Source organism: Papaver somniferum, chromosome 5 (genome assembly GCF_003573695.1).
Source record: "Papaver somniferum cultivar HN1 chromosome 5, ASM357369v1, whole genome shotgun sequence".
In the NCBI taxonomy this organism is placed as follows: domain Eukaryota; kingdom Viridiplantae; phylum Streptophyta; class Magnoliopsida; order Ranunculales; family Papaveraceae; genus Papaver; species Papaver somniferum.
In genome coordinates this window covers 183,880,347-183,905,044 of record NC_039362.1, presented here as the reverse complement: position 1 = coordinate 183,905,044, position 24,698 = coordinate 183,880,347, and the positions used below count along the sequence as shown (strand labels likewise).

Here is a 24,698-nt window from a genome sequence, read left to right as displayed (position 1 = left end):
ATGCCTGTATCAGTGGCCAAGAGATTGGAGAAGTTAATGCATAATTTTCTTTGGGATGATAAGAATGGAGGTAAGGAATTGCACTTGCTAAAGTGGAAAATTCTTGAAAAGGAATGGAGTACTTGGAATAAAAAATCTGAAAACTATGAATAATGCATTGTTAACAAAATGGCTGTGGAGATTTGAAACCGAGAAGGATGCCCTACGGAGAGATGTAATTATTGAGAAATATGGAGTGGATATTGTGCAATGGCTTTCAAAGTACCCTAATTCCACGTATGGGAGCTCTGTCTGGAAAGGTATAATGAATTGTAGAGAATATTTCAAGAAATAATGTCAGATTTAAAGTCAACAATAGAGTGCAAGTGCGATTCTAGTGGGATAATTGGCTCTGTAATACTCCATGGTTTCCAAGATTTCCTACTTTGTTTTCTGTTGCCAGATCCAAAAAAAAATATGTGGATGATGTATGTAAAGAAGAGGGTGGTGTACTAGTTTGGGATCTGTTGTTACCTAAAAGATTGAATCCTACAACTAGAGAAGAATTAGCTTCTTTACAGACAAAACTGACTGCGATTACCTACAATTCAGATATTGATGATGTTATGGAATTGACTCTCTCTTCAAAGAAGAACTTCACTGTGAGATCAATTTATGACAATCTGGTCTCTGAATCTTCACCAACAAACATTGATTGTATCTTCAATATCATTTGGCACCAAAAGCCTCCGCCAAAGATCTCCTTCTTTTTGTGGACACTTTGCCATAATAGACTTCCTACCAGAGATCTGCTACATAGAAGAGGTATGGATATTCCTTTAACCTGCATTTTTTGTCAAGAGAATGAATCAGCCAACCATCTTCCGTTGCGTTGTTCTTTTGCTCATCAACTTTGGGATCTTTTTCAAAAAAAAAAAAAAAAACTCAACTGGGATTACATGGTACCTAATAATATAGTTTCAACTCTACACTCCTGGCATCTGCATTTCCGTAATAAGGCAAGCATCACCATTTGGAACTTTCTTCCATCTATTATCATGTGGATAATTTGGCAAGAGAGGAACTCTCGAGTTTTCAAGGGTTAAGAGGACGCTATAACCACTTTTTTGGCGAAATCTAAATACTACTTGTTCACTTGATCTTTGGTGATTAAGGATTTTGAAAACATAGACTATCAATCGACTATGGTTAATTGACCTAGTCAGTTTTTTTCGTTTTTCTTAATCTTAATGATCTAATAGCATGTTACTAGATCTATGTTTTGTTTCTCTTATAGGGTGGTTCAATTATTTTGAACCTTTTTTTTTATTATTAATAAATTTTCTTTGCCGATCAAAAAAAAAAACTCAAGGCTATACGGGGTTACCAAAGGGAAATATTAGATTAACGACAGATTCAATCTTGTGGTCTATCATGCCCTTCACTGTAGGAGAGACTTATTCCCAAATTATCTATCAACTAGTTTATGAGTCGGGGGTTTCATCTACAGTGACAGTTGTGACAGATCACACAGAATATTTAGTCTAGCGGTCTCAGTTACCAAATCATATGTGAATTTTTCAAATTCGAATGATTAAAGATTACTTTTTGTTGATATGTAACCTTTATAATTATCCACAAAGCTTGCTAATCAAGCCCGCCTATCCCGAAGGTTCCCGAAGTTTTCAAATATCTTGTTTTTCAAGTTGCTTGACAAATAAGTCTGCACAACTACACAAATATAACCTAAGAAGAAGGGAACTCTATCCTTCTAACCCGGAGAAAAACCATTGTATCAAATACATCAATAAAATATCTCTCCCTCCTCGAATTCATATGTGGATGCAGGCATAACTCACCGTACTGAGTTGAGTTTTTTTTTCCTTTATTCATTTCTCATTCGTTTTGTAATCCTATTTTACATAATTATCATCAAATCAATCGTGTTTTATGCTAAAAGTTATTTTTGATACAAACACTGATAATTCCGGTCATTGCAATTTTGCATATTCTTAGTAAAATCAATTTTTAGAAAATTATGCAGATTTTTGGTAAAAGCATTTTATTAAGCATTGGTTCATTACTTCATTTAAGATATTAATGTATTTAAATAAATTTAAGTTATTCTGTGTTAGTAAATGTAAGAAAACATCAATGCATATGCATGAACGTATTAACTAAGATAGAAACTCTTGCATGAATATTAAGACTATATAAGGGCCATGTATTGTTCGAGAAGACAACGTCAAATTACATGTTTTAATTTATCAAACAAGGATTTCTTTTATACTTATTATCTCTAGGGTGGATTCTTCGGAGTGACGGACAATTTTGTTTTAAGTTGGCATTTGTAATCATCTGTGTTTGTGCCACTGAAACTAGCCTCTAGTTCTTACTTTCATACGACAAATTACCAAAAGCTACCATGGGCAAGAGGACTCATCTCTACAAACCAGATAAAAGCGCTGAGTCACTCTCACCAAAATTTGGGATCTTCAAGCTGATCATGTGCAACAAAACATCCAATAACTAGTTGTCACTTGTCCGAGTGGCTCCCTCAACATTTGTTAAGGTTAATTCATTGCGGACATAGTGAACTGGCGCCATCGAATCAAGGATTTAGAGGGTGAAAATGACTAGTCGCCTACATCTATGAATACCGGGTGGCGCGAGTCTGTTGAGTGTGTTTTCATGACTAACCTCATATGTGTATGTATGTTTCACTTTCATGGTTGCATGTTCGACCTCCTCTTGATAGTACATGAGAAATCCAAATTATAGTATATCTAATGATTATCAGAAAAGAAAAAAAAAATAGGATTAACGAGATGATCCAAAGATAAGTGGAAGAGCTGGGTATCAGAATTCGGTTTTGGACAAAACCCAAATTTCCACCCGACAAACTGCCTTAGTTTTTGGGACAATACTTAGATTAGGCATCAAAATTAACCATCCGAAAGTATTCTAAACCATAAGTCTCCAACTCTTTTGGAGTAATTTTCTCTCAACTATTTCTCTGATCTCCTTTAAATACTTCTTCAATAAATTATATTAGTGCTAACAAAAATAAAATAAAAATGGTGAATTTACAGGGAACTTTCAACAATCTTTTCGTTTTGGGGGTTGTTATTTCAACCCATTTACACGTCGTAGCAGCGCAAGGAGTTTTCGACGTTACGGATCCGAAATATGGAGCAGTTGGTGATGGAAAAAAAGACGATACTCAGGTAAGTAATCCATCTTTTATTTTTTGATCGAAGAATTTCAAATGGTTATTTGATTAACGACTTATATTTGATAATCCAGGCATTTACGAAAGCGTGGGCTGATACATGCGCAGCAACAGCAGGGATACCAAAATTGGTTGTTCCTGAAGGAAAGACATTTTTCGTCGGACCAACTTCATTTATGGGTCCTTGCAAGGCCAAAAATGTCACCTTTGAGGTATGTAAAAGACTGTTTAGTTGTGCATGGGACGAGATCAATGCGCTAATGCTCCTTTTTTTTTTTTTTTTCGTTAAACTTGGTGGAACAATTGTCGCGCCCGAAAATCCTGCAGCATGGAACAGTGCTAAGGGTGGTCCAGGAACATGGCTCGTATTCAACGGTGTGACTAGTCTTCTAGTAAATGGAGGTGGAGTTATTGATGGACGCCGCAAGGGCTGGTGGGAAAAGTCGTGCAGCAACACTAAACGTCTAGGTGCACCAGGATGCACCAAGACACAACCGGCCGTAAGAAGTCCATCGGTTTATCAGACAAATATTCTTCATTTTTGGAAGTTTTTTTTTATATCATCATAAAAGTTAATGCGCACTGCATCTTCTGGCATTGCAGGCGATAAACTTTTGGGGGACAAGTGGTGGTCAATTCAGAGACATCACGGTTCAAAACAGTGGAATGTTTCATGTAACTCTCTTGAAATTAGAGGGTTTCGAAGCCTACAACATCAAGATTAACTCCCCTGAAGATAGCCCCAACACCGACGGTATTCATCTTCAAGATGTCAAACAGGTCACCATTGCTGACAGCCAGTTTAGAGGCGGTACGTAAATATACGTAGTTGTGGATACCTGAACTCATTTTTGTTTTTCAGAAACTTATAAACAACTTTCATTGATCAGGTGACGACTGCGTCTCGATTGGAGATCGAAGTTCATTTGTCTACGTCCGCAACTGCCATTGTGGACCTGGACATGGAGTAAGGTTAGTATGGGTATCCAAACAAAAAAAAGAAAGAAATAAATCTCTAAACCAGTACTCATGTTGAGCATTGCTGCCATGCATATGCAGTATTGGAAGCTTAGGGAAGAATGGAGCACAGGCAGATGTAGAGGAGATCCATGTTGAGAAGATTGAATTTGTCGGGACCATGTTTGGTGCTAGAATCAAGACTTACCAGGTATGTGTGCACTTACTTATCCGAGGGAAACGAGAAAACACCGTTCATTTTCCGCTATATTTCTTTGCTGTGTGTGATATCTAATCTCTGTAACTCTTGGTTCTTTAGGGTGGAAAAGGCTATTGTCGAAAGATTTCATATAAGAACAGCAATTTCACTAATGTGATGAATCCTATATTCATCGACCAGTTCTACTGGTCAACAAATAAGAATGAGGTAAGTAAAAATTCGAACAAACGTACACTGCTATTTCCTTCTATAATTATTTTTGTTCTGTTGGCGTCCAATGTACGGTTGATTTTTGTTTCAACAGGTGGGAAGCGCTGTGAGTATTAGCGACGTAACCTTCGAAGGTTTAACGGGAACAACGGATGTAAAAACACCAACAGCAATCTCTCTGAGTTGTAGTAAATTGATTCCTTGCAGCGGCATTAAAATCAGTAACGTCAACTTAACACCTGCGGTAGCTGGGACAAAGCTCACCTCTAATTGTAGTAATGCCAAAGGAACCATTCTTGGAAAAGTTGAACCAGCCGTAACTAGTCTGATTAGTTCAGCATAAGGATGTGGTGTTCAATGCCGTGCATTAAACTCTGGCTAAGAGTGTCAACTAATAATTTGACGCATTTTGAAGTAGGCAAATGAAAGAGTGTAAATAAAGGTTAATGGCCTTCATAGCTTCTTTTAAAAACCCTTGAACCAAATGAAAGAGTCATGCGAATAGTAATTATTCTTGACCATTGATTTCAATCAGGATTTATCAATCAAGATACATATAATAATAAAAGCTTCTAGTTTAGTTATTTTGGATGATCGATTCCAAACAAGGTCTTTTTTTTTTTTTATATCGATTGTATTTATTGAGTTGAGTCCTTTAAATATCTCTTTTCCAATAAATCTTTTCCTACTGACCAATGAAAAAAAAAAAGGTTTAGTTACTTTGAGATTTTGCTTAGCTCATACTTATACTGTAAGCATATTCACTCATTTGTTGTTTCTGTACTTACCCTTGAAAGCATAAGTCTTGTAATTTTTACTCTTTTTCAACATTAAACTTGTCATTTATTTCTTAGAAGTTTCATTTTTGACCGATTGAGAGGTTATTGTAAGATGGCGCTGACATGAAAGGAGATCTGAAATCATGAAGTGTCCCGTTGTATTATGAGAAGCTAAGAAACTGATAAGAAAAAAAATGAAGAGGAAACAAACGAAATGGAAGATTTAGAGACCAAGACGTATCTATACTTCATCATCCGTAAGATAATAGACTACAAATGAAATAACATAAACTACAAAGATTAAGATTTCCCTCCACCCACTACAACATCGATGCGGATTTGGGTACCTTATTCTTGGGCTGTGTGCCCTAAACTTGGATTTAATAATATACCATCTTATTATCGGAGATAGCCAAACCAACCGCATCCCTTGTTAGGGAAATCCAAATAAAATTAACCCACGAGTAGGGGTGTGCAGAAAAGCCGAAATCTCGGTTTTCACCCGCAACCGTTCGCAAAATTGCGGGTGAAAACTAATCTGCAAGAGTCTATGGATCGGACACGGTTGCGTTTTCAAATCCGCAAGGTTTAGCGGTTTGGTTGCGGTTGGACTTTGAAATCCGCGGATTCACCCGCACCCGCAAAAATTGAGTTTCAGATTTTAGATTAGATATCTCTAATTTAATTTACTGGGAATAAGAGGTTCGTCCTCTTCAGAGAACATTTCAAGATCTGCATAATCTTCTTGAAGAAACTGAAGGTTTTGAAGTTTCTCGATGCTTGCATGTGATCCATTCCGTGCGTTGTGAGAACTACTGGAAAAAGAAGCTGTGTCCTCCTCTTGATACTGAATATAAACACAAAACAAGGTAGCAGTTAATTATCCGCCAAAGGTGGTCTAATGTGGACAAGAATCCTGCTAAAGCACTAATCCAAAAAATTTATCCTGCTATTTGTCAATTCATAGAGGAAATTATATTCGCTTTCAAAAACAACGTGCTACATCAAATGATTAAAGATCACTACACTTATCAGTTGCAGTGTTAATTAAGATTACTACCTCGTAAGTATATATTGTACTCATAATGTTGTGCAACAAAACTTTGGCATTTGCTTCATTGTTATTAATTTATTATCATGGGAGTGAGACAGTGAGTTAACATAAATAGAGAGATCAATTACCCATACGAAGGGATTTTCACGGATATGTAGACTTTTTTTTTTATTATTAATTCTAAATCCGCGGTTAATCAGCATCCGGTCCGCATCACCCGTTAATCCGTGGATGCCAAATCCGCGAGTGATTGATCCGGTTACGGTTCAATTTTCCAAATCCGCAACTTTGACGGTTTGGTTGCGGGTGACCCCTAATCCGCAACCGTCCGTCCGTTGCACACCCCTACCCACAAGACACTAAATCTTTGGATCGATGTAGAATGAAAGATAGACGATGTAAACACATATTAGAAGCAATAAGTAAAGCACACAAGACTTAACGTGGTTCGACAATATGCCTACATCCACCAAAACGGTTACGAGTTCTTCATGATTATGGAACCAGTAAATAGAGAATTACTCACTTAGCGACTGACGAATCAATCCATAACTATGATCCAACATTTTGTTGATCATAAACCCTCAAATAATTCTCATGAAAAAAACGCTCCAATTTTGCCGAATAATGTCTAACCAAACAAGATAATACTTATCTCACATAACCGAGATGATCTCCTTCTAAATGATGTCACTTCCAACACCAACGATGTCTTTTTTACCATCAACGAACAAGACGATATTCTCTTCACTAAACGATGTCTTCCACATCTCCCCAAAACCATAACGATGTACTCTTTCAACACCAACGGTATATCTTACAACACCCGAGAATGGTCCCTCTCTTTTCCTAAAACTCCACCCCAAAAGGTAGGATGGAATCCCTAGAATCCTTAGAGAACTACATTGTGTATTCTCTAATTCTCTACTGATTTTCCATTGAGAATTCCATAGCCTAGACCTCCTTATATAGGAGTCACAAACTTGATTCCCAAGTATTAGTCTCCTTAGAAAAGGAAACTCTAACCAACTAGGAAACCTATTTTTATTTAGGTAACCTATGTAAATATGGAAATCAACCTAAATTAGGAAACCTTGTGTTTATCTACACAGGATTTCTAGTATGTTCCGGAATTTTCCGGAACCTTTCAAAACACCGACAATTATCTAACAATCTCCACCTTGTTGATGTTTCAACAGTTGGAACAAAGTACTTTTTTCTCTTCTCTTTCTTTGTTTTGGTTAGCCGGAAAATATATTACAAAAAAAAAAAAAAAACGGAAAATGGGTCATATGACCACAACCCATAAAGTATGGGAATAGTGGACAAGCAAATTATGGGTCTGGGTGAAAAAGCCACAAAAATTATTAATCATATATATCCTTTCTTTTAGACTTTATTGTTTATCATATCCTTTTCTCTCTCTTATTTATTTTCTCTCTCCAATTTAAAATTAATCATGAGAAATATCAAAATATAAGTCGGATTTCGACAAAATTTATATTTTTGGAAACGGCTCGAAAATCTCTACAAAACAAGATCCATTGTTGATAGGAAATTCGAAAAAAAAAATTGAACCTACCCGTGGATACATTATGCACCTAGGTGCAACCTGACCAAAAAATTATTTTCTATAAGAATATGCATTATGCCCTCAGGTGCAACTTGGGTACAATTTATTTCATATAAGAATATGCATTATACACCCAGGTGCAACTTGACCAAAATTTGTTTTCAATAAAAATATGCATCATTCACTCAGGTGCGTATTATGTACTTCGTGGATAAATCTAAGTTTATCCTAGTAATCACGTACAATATAAGATACCCAACCAAAATTACTAGTTCATGTTTTCGAGCAGTAAAAATCCACCAACATTAACATCACATTCACCATTAAAACATCAACCAAAAACTTTAAAGAAGAAAAATAAGATGAATAACAAAAAATTCAAAAAAATATACATTATGCACCCAGGTGCATCTTATGGACTTTGTGAATAAATCTAAGTTTATCCTAGTAATCGCCTACAATATAAGATACCCAACCAAAATTACTAGTTCATGATCTCGAGCAATAAAACCCACCAACATTAACATCACATTCACCGTTAAAACATCAACCAAAAACAAGTAATAAAGAAGAAAAATAAGATGAACAACAAAAAATTCAAAAAATATACATTATGCATCCAGGTGCATCTAGACCAAAATATACATTATGCACTCAGGTGTATCTCGTGTACTCGAAGAGGATGACGCCCTGTAATATTTGCAAAGTTCGGTAAATAAGGGTCCATAATCAGATTTATGCAAAGTTCATTATGCTTCTTAGTATTTATAGTAAACAATTACATAGGCAGTCGATGAAACAAAAGGGTCCATAATCAGACCTAGTAGAGAAGCTGGTGCAGTTGGTGGTTGTAACTTACCACGCATTTTAACGAATTCATTCCTAGACTTGTAAAATCTCGAATGAATCCAGCAATTATGAATGGGATAAACAAAAATATGACTTTGAACTATATATATATATATATTAATGGGACAAGAGAACTACTACAACAAGGGGCTCCTGGTTATATCCTAAAATCTAGATCCAGATGAAAATATGTGAAAAAAACATTAAAGAAATGGGTGCAGCATTTTATCGAACAAACGATGAGCACGCTATAATGATCGTTTTACATCCAGTACAGTAAATCAATAACACCAACTAATTTATACAACACTGTACCTTTAGTATTCTAGCTTTCTCATACTTCTCTTCGTCGCTTTTCCTTTCCAGCTAAACAATAGAAGCCAGTTTATCTCGTCACTGTCACCACCACCGTCCTCCCCCGCCACCACCACCACTACCCAACAAACATTTTTAAGAATTAAAATTGAAATCAAAATTGGTATGAATCAAAATTTGGATTTGGAGAAATAGTTCTTAAGATCAATCCTTGCCAACTTCATATTTCAATTCGAATCCATACCAATTTGATTTTCGATTCCAATTCAAACAACAGATACTCCCATTCCCAAATGAATTATCCAGATAACATTGACTTGCAATTCCACACCACCACTTCTCCATTAGGAAGAGATCCATCTCTACCATTGCTTGATTTGTTGAAATAATTTCTGGAACATCAAGCCAACCAAAATCCCAAACAAATTTGGTTCTGTTTTAGACGATGTTGACTTTTTTTTGGCCTTGAACATCCAACAATTAGAATTGAATTTGCTGCTTAAATAAAAAAAACTTTCGTACCATATGTGAAGTTGTGTTAGTGACGGATATGGATGAAACCTGAAGGGGAGGAATAAAATCGGTTATAGAACATGGGTGAAATATCCAAATTTTGATAGTAGAAAAGTATTTTTGGATTTTGGACTATTATAAAAATAGATATTTTACTCGTTTTATACACCCAAGAATTTAAATCCAAGGGCTAATAGACTAAAAAACTGAAAAACAAACTAGGCTGCCTCACTAAACTTCCGAGGGAAATCCTCCAATCGTCAGCACACAAATAAAGGACGAAGAGACAAAAAGGGGTGTACAGAAATCCAGGGAAAATTTGGTGCAATTCCAAAAAGAAAAAATTCTTATTGTCAGATCCATAATTATTTTTAGGTTCTGTGACATCCATAATTACATGAGGTTTTGAAAAATGTCTGCATAAGATCGGGTCTAGTGGGAATTCCCGGCCACTTCCCAAACAACTTCACACATCAGTCTGGGAAGGGCCTGGCTCTTGCGTTTTTTCCCAGAGAAATCCAGAGACGGCTAACCATTAGCCGTCTAAGCCAAAAAAAACGGACAACAATCAACCGTTCTTCAAATAACGGTCAGCGATCACCCGTTTCAGTGAAAACGGTTATCCATTAACCGTTATTCCTATCTTGACCAGTCAAACCCCGTTGAACATGCCAACCATTAACCGTTCTACAATTTCACCTTAAAGTTACAGAAACTCGACAGAGTTTTGTTCTTCATCCTTTTTATTTTATTCCCCTTCAGTTCATCTTCTTCCACTCAGTAAAAAATCAAACACCATTGTTTTCTCCATTTTTTTTGTTTGGGTTTGTAGAAGGAAAGGTGAATTCGAATTTGGCTATGATTTGAAGGGGTTTTAACCACTAAATCCGTAAAGGTAAACCATTTTAACCTTAAACCCTAGTTTCCATTTTTGTTTTCAATTAGGATTAATTTGGTAAAATTGATAGGTTATGGACACAAATTGAATTCCACAACCATTAGTTATTGATTTGTGTTTGTTTAAAATGAATTTAACATGATAAATTTTTCTATGATTTGTAGTGACATTTGATTTTAAATTATCCTAATGATGTTGCATGTCTTGTAATTTGTATAACACACAATTGATAGAAATTTTGAAATGAAAATTTGTTAGTAAAATATGCTTTTGAGTATATAGTTAAGTTTTTCCTCCAAGAGGTTTACATTTGTTAGTTGATTTTCAATAATTGATTTTCATACGTTTCTATTTGTTTGTTTGGTGCATTTAGATAATGATATGGAGTGCCCGACGGACCAAAAATTATATGTTAAAGGTAGAGAAGGCCATATATCCGGTAAAGATGCACCGAAGATGAAAACGAGGACTAGTTGGGGAAGCCTTAAGGATTATTATGATAACATTGTATGGAATAATCCACGCGCACGTCAGGTACTAGATAATTGTGGGTATTCCAAGATAATTCCATTCAATTTTAAGAATCAGATGTTCAATTCACAAATGCTCTAGTAGCTAGATGGTGGCATACAACCAAGACTTTCCATTTTCCGTTCTTTGAAATAGGATTGACACCTTTAGACTTTGTAATGTTAACTGGAATTCCTATAGGTAAAGGTGAGCCTATAAATTACTCTAAGAGGTTAACCAAAGAATATTATGAAAGTTTAGATGATTTGTACTTTAGAGGTGTGATCGCCAACCTAAATAGTCCATCTGCAAATACTGAAGATGATGCAACTCGCCCCCCCGGAGAAGCCAAGACTCCTAAAAAACCCTGGGATAGTAAATCCTCAGTTGTATGTTTCTTTCACCTTTCATCTTATATAAACAGTAAGAAACTCATGGACAACAAAGAGAACTGGGAGGAATTGACTAGGATTTTTCTTCTTTGGGTTATTGGTCAAGTATTCAACGGAATGACTTCCTCTAACGCTTCAAAAGCAGGGTTGGTTGTTTTGGGAGATTCAGAAAACTTACAAAATCTTGGTAGGTCTGATTGGGGTTCATTTATTTATGGTAGACTGTTAAACAACTTGGACAAGGTTTTTAGTGGTGTTGATAATAACATGGCAGTAATGTGGATGATATTAGAATATTGGAACTATATTTACTTTCTTAATTGTCAACCACTACTGAAATTTAGAGCATTCGTACCGGAATAAATGTACCATGCGATTAATATGTTTAAATCAACCCGTAAAGAGGGTGTGCAACAATCAGACTCCAGGAAACATTCTGTGAACAATGCGAAAAGACAGATGAATCTGAGAGTGTCACCTGGAGCAGTTATTTGGAAACCATGGGTATGCAATGCCAGCTATGAAGATGAGGAAGTAGTTTTAGCAAGAGAAGTTAGTCGAAAGAGAATATATTTCAGGGGAGTAGTCGACACGAAAGATGAGGTCCTTTATCTTGGGTAGAGATGTTTGAGGCAGGTGTTAGGTGTAATTTCAATTCCTTGTCCGCCTCCTTATTTTTCAATCACTAAAACTGAGGATATAAGAGAAGGGGTTCATTACTTTCTAGCAAATGATACCAAATATGTAGGTTGGTGGACAACTGTCAGCATGGGACCTTTGTTGCCAGATTTGAGTTGTGTTCAAAACCACGAAGAGGTTGGTATTGGTAACATTGGAAGCTCTCGTTTCGTTCCTAATGTACCTGCTCCAAGTAAGTTTGCAGAAACATTTTTCTATACCCAACCGGAGACTCCATCTACATTTCCTAGGGTAGAGTGTCATTTCCATATGTCAACTCGGATGGAATACGTGAAATACATCATCTTCCAAATATCACCCATCGTCGTGATTGGAGTAATACCCATGGCACCGAGGTTAGTTATTAATACACCTTGTTTTTGTAAATTTATTAGTATAAATATAATTTATTCTTGTACTTTTTATTTACCAATCAATAATGTAACAGAATCAGTGGAAAGTCTTGGCACAACAAAGTTTTGAAAAGAAGCTATTGTATGACCGTTTTACGTATGGCCCTTCCGATACTGGCGTTACATCTCCTAGTGCTTTTAGCACTGACCAATCCCAAGATGAAGCTTCTCTGCACGGGCATTTCGTATGTTGGGCTTAGGTGGTTTTGGTGAGTGTAGCCGTAAGCGTCAAGCTACTTCTACTTTGGATGATCATGGAACAGGGTATCAGCAAGTTTTCAGGGACACCGGTATTAGCCGTAAGCGTCCTTCACGATAATTATCGAATTGGAAACGCAAGTACCTACTCTAGCCTGGTTCCGTTTCGAGTAACATTTTGATTCCCGTACAACCTCTCTCTGGGATCTTGGAATACATCCAAAGGCACTGCATTGCGGAATAGTTATCAAGAAAACATAGTGGACAAATTTGGTTTGCCTCAACATATACTATCTGTTTTCCTTTCCGACTAGAATTCATTTGTGACTCGATATATTTCGAAAATTATTTTATGCTTCAAGGTATGTGTTTCTTTGAATTGTTAATGAATTGTATTTGTATAATTTTTTTTTGAATTTATAAGAGAATTCCCCGTTGTTGATAAAGATAAAGTGATATCCATCTGAATGAGATATCAATTAGAGATAAGAATCTGATGCTAACAGTGCGTTGATGATGATAAGAATCCGAGGCTAACAGTGTGTTGATGATGATAAGAATCCGAGGCTAACATTGCATTAATGATGATAACAATCCGAGGCTAACGGTGCGTCTGAGTGCAAACAAGTTGTAGGTTTACATTTGTTAAAATCAATGTAATTCGTATGTGAGTAAATGCACCTTTACACATGTACATCCAACACAATTGAATATAAATATTACTTCAACAAATATCAAAACAAATAGAGTGTAACCATTAATCGTAAAACATAAAATAAACTGCAAATGAGTGTACATGGAGTGTAAACGAAAAAATGTCAAGGAACGGGTATCCATTAACCGTTCTAAGAAAAGAAAAACGGTCAATGATTAGCCGTTCCAATGGAAAGGACAATCATTATCCATTATTATGAAGAAGAACGGCTAATGGTTGGACGTTTTCTGCTTTTTCAAAACGGCTAATGGATAGCCGTATCCGGAGTCTTCCCGCTGGGATTCCCGCACACTAGGGAAGCCTTGCGGGAAGACCCACCTTTGACCACGCTTTTCTTGGCTGGGAAGGGCTTGGGCATGCCCATAAGACCCAGTCTAAGGGTTATGCATCATCTATGTAGTTAATTTCGGGCATCTCGGCCGGAATTCCGGCGAAATTTCCGTTTTCTGATCATCACAAAACGAAACACAAGATTTCGCCGAGACGGAAAGGAATCAGAAATTTCGGGCATTTCGGCCGGAATTCCGGATATTAAAACATTCGAGAACAATGGAGCCAATAATCCTGTTTTACAAAATTTCCTTCTTTGGAACTGTACCGAGATTACACCGAGATTTGGAAATGGAATCTCCCCGAGACAACGTTGTACCAGTGTCTCACTCGAGACCGAGACAAACCGGAATCCGAGATCGACTACATTGTGCATCATAATATTTAAGGGGTATAATTGGGAACTCAACTTGGATATAACATATCTAAAAAACCGCGCCTTGGAATTTTACAAATTTTATATCGTTGAAAATCGTTTTAAGAGAGCTACACAACGAGTATAAACAACAATACCAAATTTAAGTTTTTTGCGAAAAAAATCGGAGGCAATTGTTCTTTTAAGAAAAAATTTCGAAAATTTGGTACATAACAATTATGCAGCCACCAAAAACGATGCATAACACATTATGCAGACACAATGAAAGATGCATAAAACGTTATGCAACCATATTTTGATTCATGCATCTATGAATTTATGCATAACATGTTATGTTTCCATTTCCTTCGATGCATAAAAGATTATGCATCAATTTTTTTAATTCAGTGCTTACAAAAATATGGTTGCATAATGCTTTATGCATCTATTTTTGATATTATTGTAGGTGCATGACAAGTTATGCAAGCCTTTTTTTTGTTGGTTTTACTAACAAAAAAGTAGCTGCATATCGGGACTGCATAACAAGTTATGCAGTTATTATTGTAGGTGCATGACAAGTTATGCAGCCTATTTTTTTGTTGGTTTCAATACTAACAAAAAGTTACTGCATAACGTGTTATGCAACCATTTTCGGGACTGCATAACAAGTTATGCAACACATTTTGTAGATGCATAACATGTTATGCAACCGTTTCCATAGTTGCATAACACCAACTCCTCAAATTCGGCTTATCAAACAATCATCCTCCTTTCACAGTTTCACCAACTCAATCTCTGTAGATTAAACAAAGATGTTGCTCGAAAAGCCAGAATTACATACAAATATTAACTTGTCTAAAGTTGATTTTGGACATATTTCTTACAAAGTAAACCAAAAGAAAAAAAACATCTTCCTGCCGCTCCAAACAAACACTACAATAAGAGTTTAGTATAACATTAACCACATATTGATCAAAAAAGAAAGATATTAACCACGTCACACAACTCATGAGAATAGGAACTTGAACTCAGGCACTAGAACAAACACCTGTTATGCGTAGTTTCATGTTGTCAGGGATGAAGTTGGTGTATTCTTCTAACCCTTGTTCAACTTCTTCCCTACAGAGATTCTCAATCCATACACACACAAAATCAAATCCATCTATCCTAATTTGAATGGCACTAGCAGGATCGATTAGAAAAACAAACAAACAATAGCGTGTTGTGTCCAAAGAAACGATGAAAAGAATCACAATAACCCTAGAAAGTGAAACAGTGGTGAGAGTATTAATATAAGTATTAATCATTTGTTCTCTATCTTTAACTGGATCTTTAGGGACCTCCATTAAAATAAGCCAGTGATTCTAACCACACCCACAAAATTGTTTCTCTGGGTTCATTATTACTACTTGTATTTGAAGAGTATTATCAATCCGCAGCTGCTCTGATGGAGGAAGTACGAGATATGGAGGAAGAACTGCAAAGAGAACGAGATGAGCAACGAGAGAGGCAATCATATCAGAAAGGAGAAACAAGAGGAACCCTAAATTGAAACATAGGTTCTTCAGTTTACTGATGAAGAAGAAATTAGGTTTCGTGAAAGGACTGAAATTTGAGACAGTGAGTGAGAAAGAAATAGGATTTGACTAAGATTCCAATGAAATTTGAGAAACCATATCTAATTAAAACAAAATCAGGAAAAAAAATCGTATAATCACAAAGAAACGATGAAACCTAAAAACCAGCTCATGAAATTGAAGCTCTTCCGCTAAAGAATCCCCATGTTAGCTACTCTATGGCGAGAATAAGATATTTTAGAAAATCAAGAGAACAGAGAAGAAAGAACGATAAGAAAACACGGAAACAATTTTCTTTTAATTATGGGAGTATGAGAAAGTTTTCTTTGGAAAATGGGTGCGCGCGTGAAGTTTCACACCCGTGGGTTTGAGGGTGAAAAAATGAAAAAAATGGGTCTAGTAGTAGGTTTTCCTGCGGCCTGCCATGTACCGCCCGGGTCCGAAGAGCCCACGGGCGCCCGACAGCCTATCATGGGATTGCCCGATAATTATAAGTGGGCGGACCCGAGTTTTGTTCAAATATTGGAGTCTGTCCTGTTAGCCTGCCCGGTAACTTGTTTAGTTACCCGGCCTGCCTGACTGCCAATATCCTGGAATAAAGTTTTCTACTAGTGTGATGGATTTTTCAAGAACTTAAATTTCAAATTTGGGCAATTTATTGGGGTTAGAGAAAATTTTGAATTACATTTCACAGTAATGAATATGAATTGCTTGAACTATCATTTGAATGGGTTACAGATATATCATTATTCATCAAGCTAAAAAAAGAAACTTATATACTTTTTAAACTTTTGAATTACCTTTGGGCCTGAGGCCTTCCCGACCCGACTCGGACTGGACTGTATTGTTTCACATGTTTGGACGGGCCATGGGCATTAAATTTTTGTTATTACCCAGCCCGGCCTGGCATGTTAAACTTAATGGGTAATAAGAACTACAAGCCCGTCTGGCCCGACCTGTGCTATAATCGGGCTTGGGATGGCATGCCCGCCCGATGTACACCCCTAGAGTCAATCTATCCATCTTACATAAAGTCTGCTTTCTAGGGTGCCTCACCAAAAACAAGGGAGAGCCTTCCCTCTAATCACTGGTCGGATCAAATCATTCCCCAATATTTTTTTTGATCGGTAAAGAATTTGGTGCTGGCGAGTTTGGAACTCAGGTCATTGTTATCATCACCCAGTGAGTTTACCATTGTACTATAATGACACTAACATCATTCTCCAATATTACATTGTACAGATTCTATGAATTCTCTTTTACGGATATCTATTGGTTGTTATGAACTTTGGTTTAAACATCCTCAATGCAGGAACATATTTGCTTCTAACTAAATTATCAATACCCAAAGATCCCCAACTTTTGAACTTGTAGCTAGCCTCAAATCTGCTATATTGGCTATTCAGAAATGGAAATCTGCTGCTTTTGGGGATATTTCAACCAATATTAAGACCACTCAAATATAACTTCAGGAACCTATGGATTCAAACTTGGATTAACATAACATTCAGGATTTGACGGATCTGTTGGGTTACTTGTATGACTCTTACGATAAAATGATTTTTCAACAGTCTGGACTCAAGAGATATGTCTTCAGTATAACGATAATACAACAAATTCTTTTAGTCAAAGTCCAATTAAAACGGAGCAATCATGGTGACACTGTTCAAGACAAGGATGACAATTGCCATTCTAACAGAGAGGATTCACTTCGGGTCTCATTCAACATTCCAAGTTTGTAACTACTTTTTTCAACCAGCCAACAGATGTACATTTTCTATCTCTTATACCTAACTGTATCACATAAGAAGACAATGCCAACTCAATAACTATTTATTCTTTCGCTGAAATCGAAGATACTGTCTTACACATTGATTCATAGGAAGCTTCAGGAGTGGACGGATTATAAGAAGGTTTTTATCAAAAATAGCATCATATTATGGGATATGTTGTTAATCAACTAGTTATTTATTAAAACAGTTCAATCATACTTTTCAAGTTCTCATCGTAAAATTGCAAACTGTTCATAAGGCCAGCATTATCGTCCTGTAAGCTTATGTAATATATCCTGCAAAATTATATTGAAACTTCTCATTAATACACTGATACCAATCATTGCTAAAATAGTTTTTCCTTGGAAAAACGCTTTTGTACCTAGTACAGACAATATAATTATATCTCATGAAATGATTGCATATATGAAACAAACAAAAAGGTATTATGGAGTAATTCGTGCCAAAATGGATATGTCCAACGCTTTCGATCGTATGGAGTGGTATTTTTTCCAATTCAAATCATGAAACATGTGGGTTTTTTTCCGCACTGTTGCCAGTTTGTTCATCAATGCATCAATACAATATCTATTTCTCTATTTGTAAATGGTTCCCCTACTCCAGCTTTCTTCCCTACTGGTCTTTGACATTATGATTCACTATCGCACTACTTATATTCTATATGTATAAAAGGCTTCAGTAGGGTACTACACCAAATTCAGGTTTTTGCAACGTTTGGTTTTTCAGATTTGCAACGGATATACACGTTGCACACATTTATCTGTTGTCTATAACAAAAGATACGTTCAACGACAGAAGAAGGATCGAAAGTCTAGGTGGGCTAAAATAACACTATGGTCTAAACACTAAATTTCTAGGGGGGCTACTATTATTCTCCTTCAATACATACACAATATAAAATGATTTTTGGGTGATTTTTAAAGATTCGTGGAAGGTACCACCCAGTATCGTTTCTGGATACGTTGCACAAAATTCTAATTATTAGAAAGAAAAAATAAATGAGGACATGCTTGCCTTTATTAATATAACTGAGGGATTAAATGGATTTTGGAACCATACTATCCCCGATTTCTATCCTATTTCATTTACCCTTTTTCCTTTTTATCTCTCATCAAGTTTTCCTTCTCGGTCTTTTCTTTCTTTCTTTTCTTCTATCGCTAAATATAGGTCTCAAAATCATACCGAAGTTTGCAGAAATCAAAAATCATTTCTCCCAAACTTTAATCACATAAATCAGGAGGAATCTGAAAGACTTATTTAAATTGTGAAACCAGTAATGCACAACCCGACTATTATCCAATTGTTTTCCTCCGTTGACTGGCTATTATTCAACATGACCAAAGGTAACTATATTCAGAATTTAATGGTTATGGTTCAAAAATTAAGTCTACTTTCTGGGAAGATAATTAATTATTCAAAGAGTAGTGAATATTTTAGCTCTAATCTATCTCCAACAGCTTGTGAGAACATTTTGCGTATGCTTCAAATGCAGCAGATGGCACTAGGTGAAAAATAATTAAGATTCAATTTATTCACTGGCAACAATAATGTAAAGACCCTTAAGCTCGCCAACGCTATTATACCGGTCAAGTGACGAATTAGCCGATAACTACTCGATTAGTGTAACTCTAACGTTAATTATTAGAAAATACGAAACTAGTATCGTTAGATCTCGACAGGTTATGCGAAATAGACTACTCGAACGTGTCATTCGGATACTAGACGAAGAAGAAATCATCTGAGTTGTGTGGAGGGTTAAATGGTCATTTCACACTCAGACTTATCAAGGCAGCCGAGTTATCTTCTATAAGCACCGAAGGTCTGCCCTTATCTTTTGGTTGGGTGCCTTTATGATGCGTAGCTGGCCTTATCACCAAGACGTGTCGAAGAGAAACCCATTCTCTTATCTACTTTCTCTTTCTTCTTCTTTCTTATTTCTTTCTCCCTTTTCTCGGTTCTTCGTCTCTGGTTTTTCTGTGAGAGGATTATGAGGTTGTGAAGTCGCTAATCTTAATAGAAACTCGAGGTGGTTTTCTTGTTGGTGGTTTTCTTGTTGGTTGATTGTGGGAAGAAGGAAAGTGTATGATTTGTAGAGAAAACAGAAAGTTAGGGTTTCTGAGATTTGAGAATCGATTGAGGATTTAAACAATAGAGGATGGAATTAAGTGATTAAAGGGGGTACTGTGTATTGGAAGCAAAGAAGATAAATTAGAGTTTGATTCTCAAACTTCAGAGAAGAATCAAGAATGAGGGTTTGAGGATTTGATTATTGTTTCGAAAATTTAGAAAGATATATAGCTATGGCTAGATGAAGAACACATGGGTTGATGTTTAATTAACGTACTGAGGTTATGTTGGTGCTAGAATCAGAGAGTTAGGGTTTCATGTTCTTCCCCAATTTAAGAACGGGGTTCTGGTTATTGAATGAAGATTCAAGTTGGAGTTAGGCAAGAAGAAATTGAAGGATGGGTGTGGTGATTTGAGAGGTGAATCGAAGTGTAGAACTCAAATTAGTTAGATAAAGGAATTGGGAAGTTTTAGGGTTCTTGTGAACCAGTGAGGGTGTTGAAGATTATTGGGTGTTTGTAGTTGGGATGATTGTTCAATTGAGGCAATGAAAGGAAAAATTCGACCTCAGTTCCCCGTGGAGAATTAATCTTGAGGTAATTGTTCGTCTTACTGATTCTAATAAAGTTATTTGGTTTCTATTTTGAAGTTGTGTGATTATTAATGAACTCAAAGTTTAGTTAGTTGTGATGGGGATGTGATGGAGATATAGATGTAGTTCAGGGCTATGGTTGACATGAGTTATAGGCGAGGAAGGTGAACTATGTGGAATGAGATGTGGTGTTGTGTTGTAGGTTCTATAAGAATTGTAAATTGAATTGTATAAATGTCGCAGGGGCATTGATTGAGTTACTGTTGTTGGGGTTGCAGATATGTTGGACTGTGGCAGGTTATTGTAGTTTTGTTAGCGGTATTGAACTGGTGGTGCAAAAATGGATGAGAAACAATGTGCTTGGTGTTGAAGTGGTATATAGGGATGGTGGTGTTGTTTGCACAGTTGGATTTGCTGGTGATGGTGGTTTATGAGTAACAGGGCTTTAGAAATGAGACTGTTAGTGTTGTATTCACAAGTGCAGGGCTAGCTGGAGTTGCAGTTATTGGAGCCTTGAGAAATTGGTGTTAGTGAGATGATTTGTTGGATGCAGCTATGATAAACAAGATGGCTGGGGTTATTTTATCATGTCTATTATTTGTGTCTGAGATTGGTGAAAATGAAATTCAGGAAATATATGAGATTGTAGTGGTAGTGCTGGAGATTGAGTTATGATGCTGGCAATGAAGGTTTTCTGTTGAGTTACAGGGAATAGATGTTGGGAACAATGGTTGCTTGAATTCGGTGGAGGTTGAAGTTGGTTATCATAAAGAATAAGAGTTCAATTGTTGTTGGCAGTAGTGGTGTAATGGATTGAAGAGTTGTAGAGATAGGAATGAATAGAGCTTTCCTTTGTCAGTGTATTTGAGTTGCAGAACTGGAGTTACTAGTAGTAATGATACTATGATCGAATCAGTTGTGTGTGTTTGATGTTGAGTGTTGTTGCAGCTATGAAGATTGTGATTATGAAGTTTTTGTAGCCGAGTTCGATAGTAGTGCTTGTTGAGGTTAGGCGAAGGAGTTGGAGAATGTTGTTTGTTTTGTGAAAGAAGTGAAAATTTTGATTGTTACTGTGGCAACTTAGCAGTGTTGAAGCTATAATGATTTGGAAATAGTAGATATAGAATTATAGTTAGTGATTCAATTAAAGCTTGCGACTGCGGCTACATTTCAGGTAAACTGAACTTGTAATCTTTTATGAATTCTTAAGTTTGATAGAAATGAAACGTTTTTGAAGTAGATTTGACATGAAGTCTGTAATATGAGTTTAGGCTTGTTAGCTATTCCAGTCAGTCTAGCTGACTTACCTGACTCAGTATCTGACTGAGTTGAATCGGTTAGACTCACCGAGTTCACTGTCTAGACCCGAATTGACTCAGTTGACCGATTTTTGTTTGACTTGTTTGACCACTGACCCTGGACTTTGACCTGACATTGACTGTTGGTTGACTCCATTGACTGTTAGAGACCGTTAGTTGACCCTAGTGGACCAGGCCTTGTGTAATGGGCTTGTTTAGTTGGACTTGGGTTTAGGTTTAATGTTTCTATTTAATGTATTGAACCCTTATGGTCTGATTTAGCCTTTGGTTTCTTCTACAAAGTTGTAGATATCCATAAGACTTAGCTATGGATTCTAGAATCAATCTAATTGGAATAGTAAACCCTTAGTTATGTTAAAGATAGAGAATAGATACCTTAATGGGCTTAGAACCATTAAATAGAATTGTATGATTCTTGTGTGAGCCATTTTGGCTAGTTTCTTAGACTTCTTGTGTGATTAACAATTAGTCTATATTAACAACGATCGATTCAAAGGATGAACCAGCTGATCGTGGATCTCGAGGTAGGCGTGGCTTGTCATCAAAAGAGGTGGGAATACATTTGACTCTTTGGTAACCATTATTGTTTTCCTTTACAAAAGTTTATGTTTAACAAACTCACGTATTTCTGTTTGTGCGCTCTATGCATTGTTTAACTTGTTTTACGATAATTCTGTTGATTCTGTTAATTTTTCCATGGTTTGGAAAGGACCTGTAATGTGTTGTGGTCAATATGAATTGTTATGGGAAATAAGAATTTCCACGTGTGGTATATAAGATACGCTCCTTCACATTTATACCTAGAGCTTTTATGATATATTGATCGACAGTTTGCGAGTTCGGAATTGTCGACATCCATATTTACGATTAGGTGTGGATTTGCGAGTTCGGAATTGCACAACCATAGTATACATAGTTTGAAGAAGGAGTTTGTCTATATACATGTTTGTTTACTTCTGTGAGGATATGCTCTTTGACATTTATACCTAGAGCTTTTATGATATATTAGTAGACAGTTTGCGAGTTCGGAATTGTCGACATCCATATTTACGATTAGGTATGGATTTGCGAGTTCAGAATTACACAACCATAGTATACATTGTTTGAAGAAAGAGCTTGTCCATATTCGTGTTTGTGTATCTCAGTGACTTGTTCACTATTTAATGTCTGGGAAGAACAATATTGTTTTTCTTAATCTTGTTTGTGATTACTTAGAAGTTAAATGTTAATTATTCCCACTTTCAGTTTTCAGAGACAGATCAGAGTTGCGCAGCGAAAGCCACAAGTGTTGACTCCGTTAATTAGTTAACTTCTGCTATGTTTATTATGTTGTTTATTGTATCTGTAAACCAATTGACTATTATCTATATATCATTTGAGAGAAGTTCATGTATATATATTCTGAGCGGGGTTAGTTGTGGGATAAGTTTTGTAGCAGATTTCTTAATTGAATGTTTAAGTATTTAAATTAGATTCGTAGTTCCTCTTTATTTAGCTAATCTCTTGGATTAGTCAGCTGCTAGCTTAGGGGGCGCTACAGTGTTGGTATCAGAGCTCACTATTAGATCTTATATGGGTGACAATAGGAGTAGCCAGTGCCAGTTAGTGAACTTGATTAGTTTAGAACTGGGTTGGGGTTGTGAGATAAATCTTAATTACTAAAAACTATCTACAATTAAAAGAATTATTTGATTGATTGATTTGTTTGTTTATAATGAAGTAAAATTTTTAGGGTACACCAATAACTTTAGCTAATAAGGATTTGAGAATAATTAATCTAAAAAGTATAAACACGTAGACAATCCAATATTAAAAATAAATAAATAAATAGTGAGATTAGTATTATAGACTTATTAAGCACCTTGACTTATATGTAGAGTCAATAATTTACAATCACATAAATGTTAATAATATTTTTGGGACTCAATAACATTTGGGAGAGTAGTTGGAATAATAGTTCGACCACTGATGTTAATAATAAAAATATTAATATGGTAATTATAGATGATAATAACATTAATAGTAGTTTTAATAGAGTAATGTTAGCATTTACCAGTTAGTGCCATATTAAACTTAATTAAAATTTCAAAAAGGATATATAACGAAAAATAAATAAATTATGATTAAATAATTATGGAAAAAAAATTGATAACGCTTATCTACGATTAAGTTTTATAAATTAAACTAATGACAAATTAGGAATAGATGTTTTGCGTTTAAACTAGACGGTTAATATGACACTTGTTAGGGACGTAAAAGGGTGGAAAAAAATGTACCGAAATCATCTTTAGTCTAGCAAATGATCCGGTAAGTCTTTAAAATGGAACAAATATACATGAAATAGTAATAATAGAATTCTGACGCTTAGGGTAATATTAGAATTAAAAGAAAATAAATTCGTATATTAATAAGATACTTCACTTTGATAGCAAAATCTTAAAACTATTAAGACATAATATAATTTTACGCAAACTTAAATTTAATCATATTAAATTACGAACGCCAATCTTTAACAAGATATAGTATACGAATTCGAGATGAATAAATAAAAATCTGTTATATCAATCCTTATGTGTCTGTAAAATTATATTTAGAAGATTAAGGTTTAGTGTACCAACTGGACTATCAACTTAAGAATAATGAGAATAATAACACAGTTGATAAAACTAATTGAGTAATTAAATTAGTAGGAAATTTATAATAGATAATATTTGGAAAATGTATATATTGTATTACAGTAAAGTTAAAATTATCAAATATTATAAATTGAAGTAAAATCGACTTGTGATTACCTATATTGGTAAAAGCAGTAAATAAATAAATTCAGATGACAAAATTGTTTAAAATAACATGAACAATTATTATATTTTACGAAGTAAAATTTATCAGACTTACACCCGTTGCGATAATATTTTAGAGACTAATTAATTTTAATAAATTAATAATTAGTTAATCCAACACTGGGGAATATAGAAGGTTGTGTTTTCTCTGTTCGTAGGAAGGCATTGTTGGGATTGGCCAACCTTGACAGGGAAATTGCATTCAGAGATGACCGATCCTATGTAGTCGATTTCGGCCATCTCGGCCAAAATTTCGGCGAAATTCCGGATTTCGGTCCAAGAAGACGAGATTTTGCTAATTTCGGCCGGACGAAATCTTTGCGAAAATTTCGGCCGGAAA

The 24,698-nt window shown here is 35.7% G+C and overlaps 1 protein-coding gene and 1 long non-coding RNA gene across 2 annotated transcripts; both read left to right on the top strand.

The window, feature by feature from the left end:
* Positions 1 to 3,021: 3,021 nt before the first annotated feature.
* Positions 3,022 to 5,444, top strand: LOC113278304 (polygalacturonase-like). The gene is made up of 8 exons (XM_026527182.1): positions 3,022 to 3,206; positions 3,286 to 3,423; positions 3,502 to 3,711; positions 3,815 to 4,022; positions 4,102 to 4,183; positions 4,271 to 4,379; positions 4,488 to 4,595; positions 4,693 to 5,444. Exons 1-8 carry the CDS (start codon positions 3,057 to 3,059, stop codon positions 4,939 to 4,941), a joined length of 1,254 nt encoding a protein of 417 aa, XP_026382967.1. The 5' UTR covers positions 3,022 to 3,056; the 3' UTR covers positions 4,942 to 5,444.
* A 14,018-nt stretch (positions 5,445 to 19,462) lies between these two features.
* On the top strand, positions 19,463 to 21,447 carry LOC113283896. The gene is made up of 2 exons (XR_003327799.1): positions 19,463 to 20,203; positions 20,478 to 21,447. It is a non-coding gene; the product is annotated as an uncharacterized LOC113283896 (long non-coding RNA).
* The last annotated feature ends 3,251 nt before the right edge of the window (positions 21,448 to 24,698 follow it).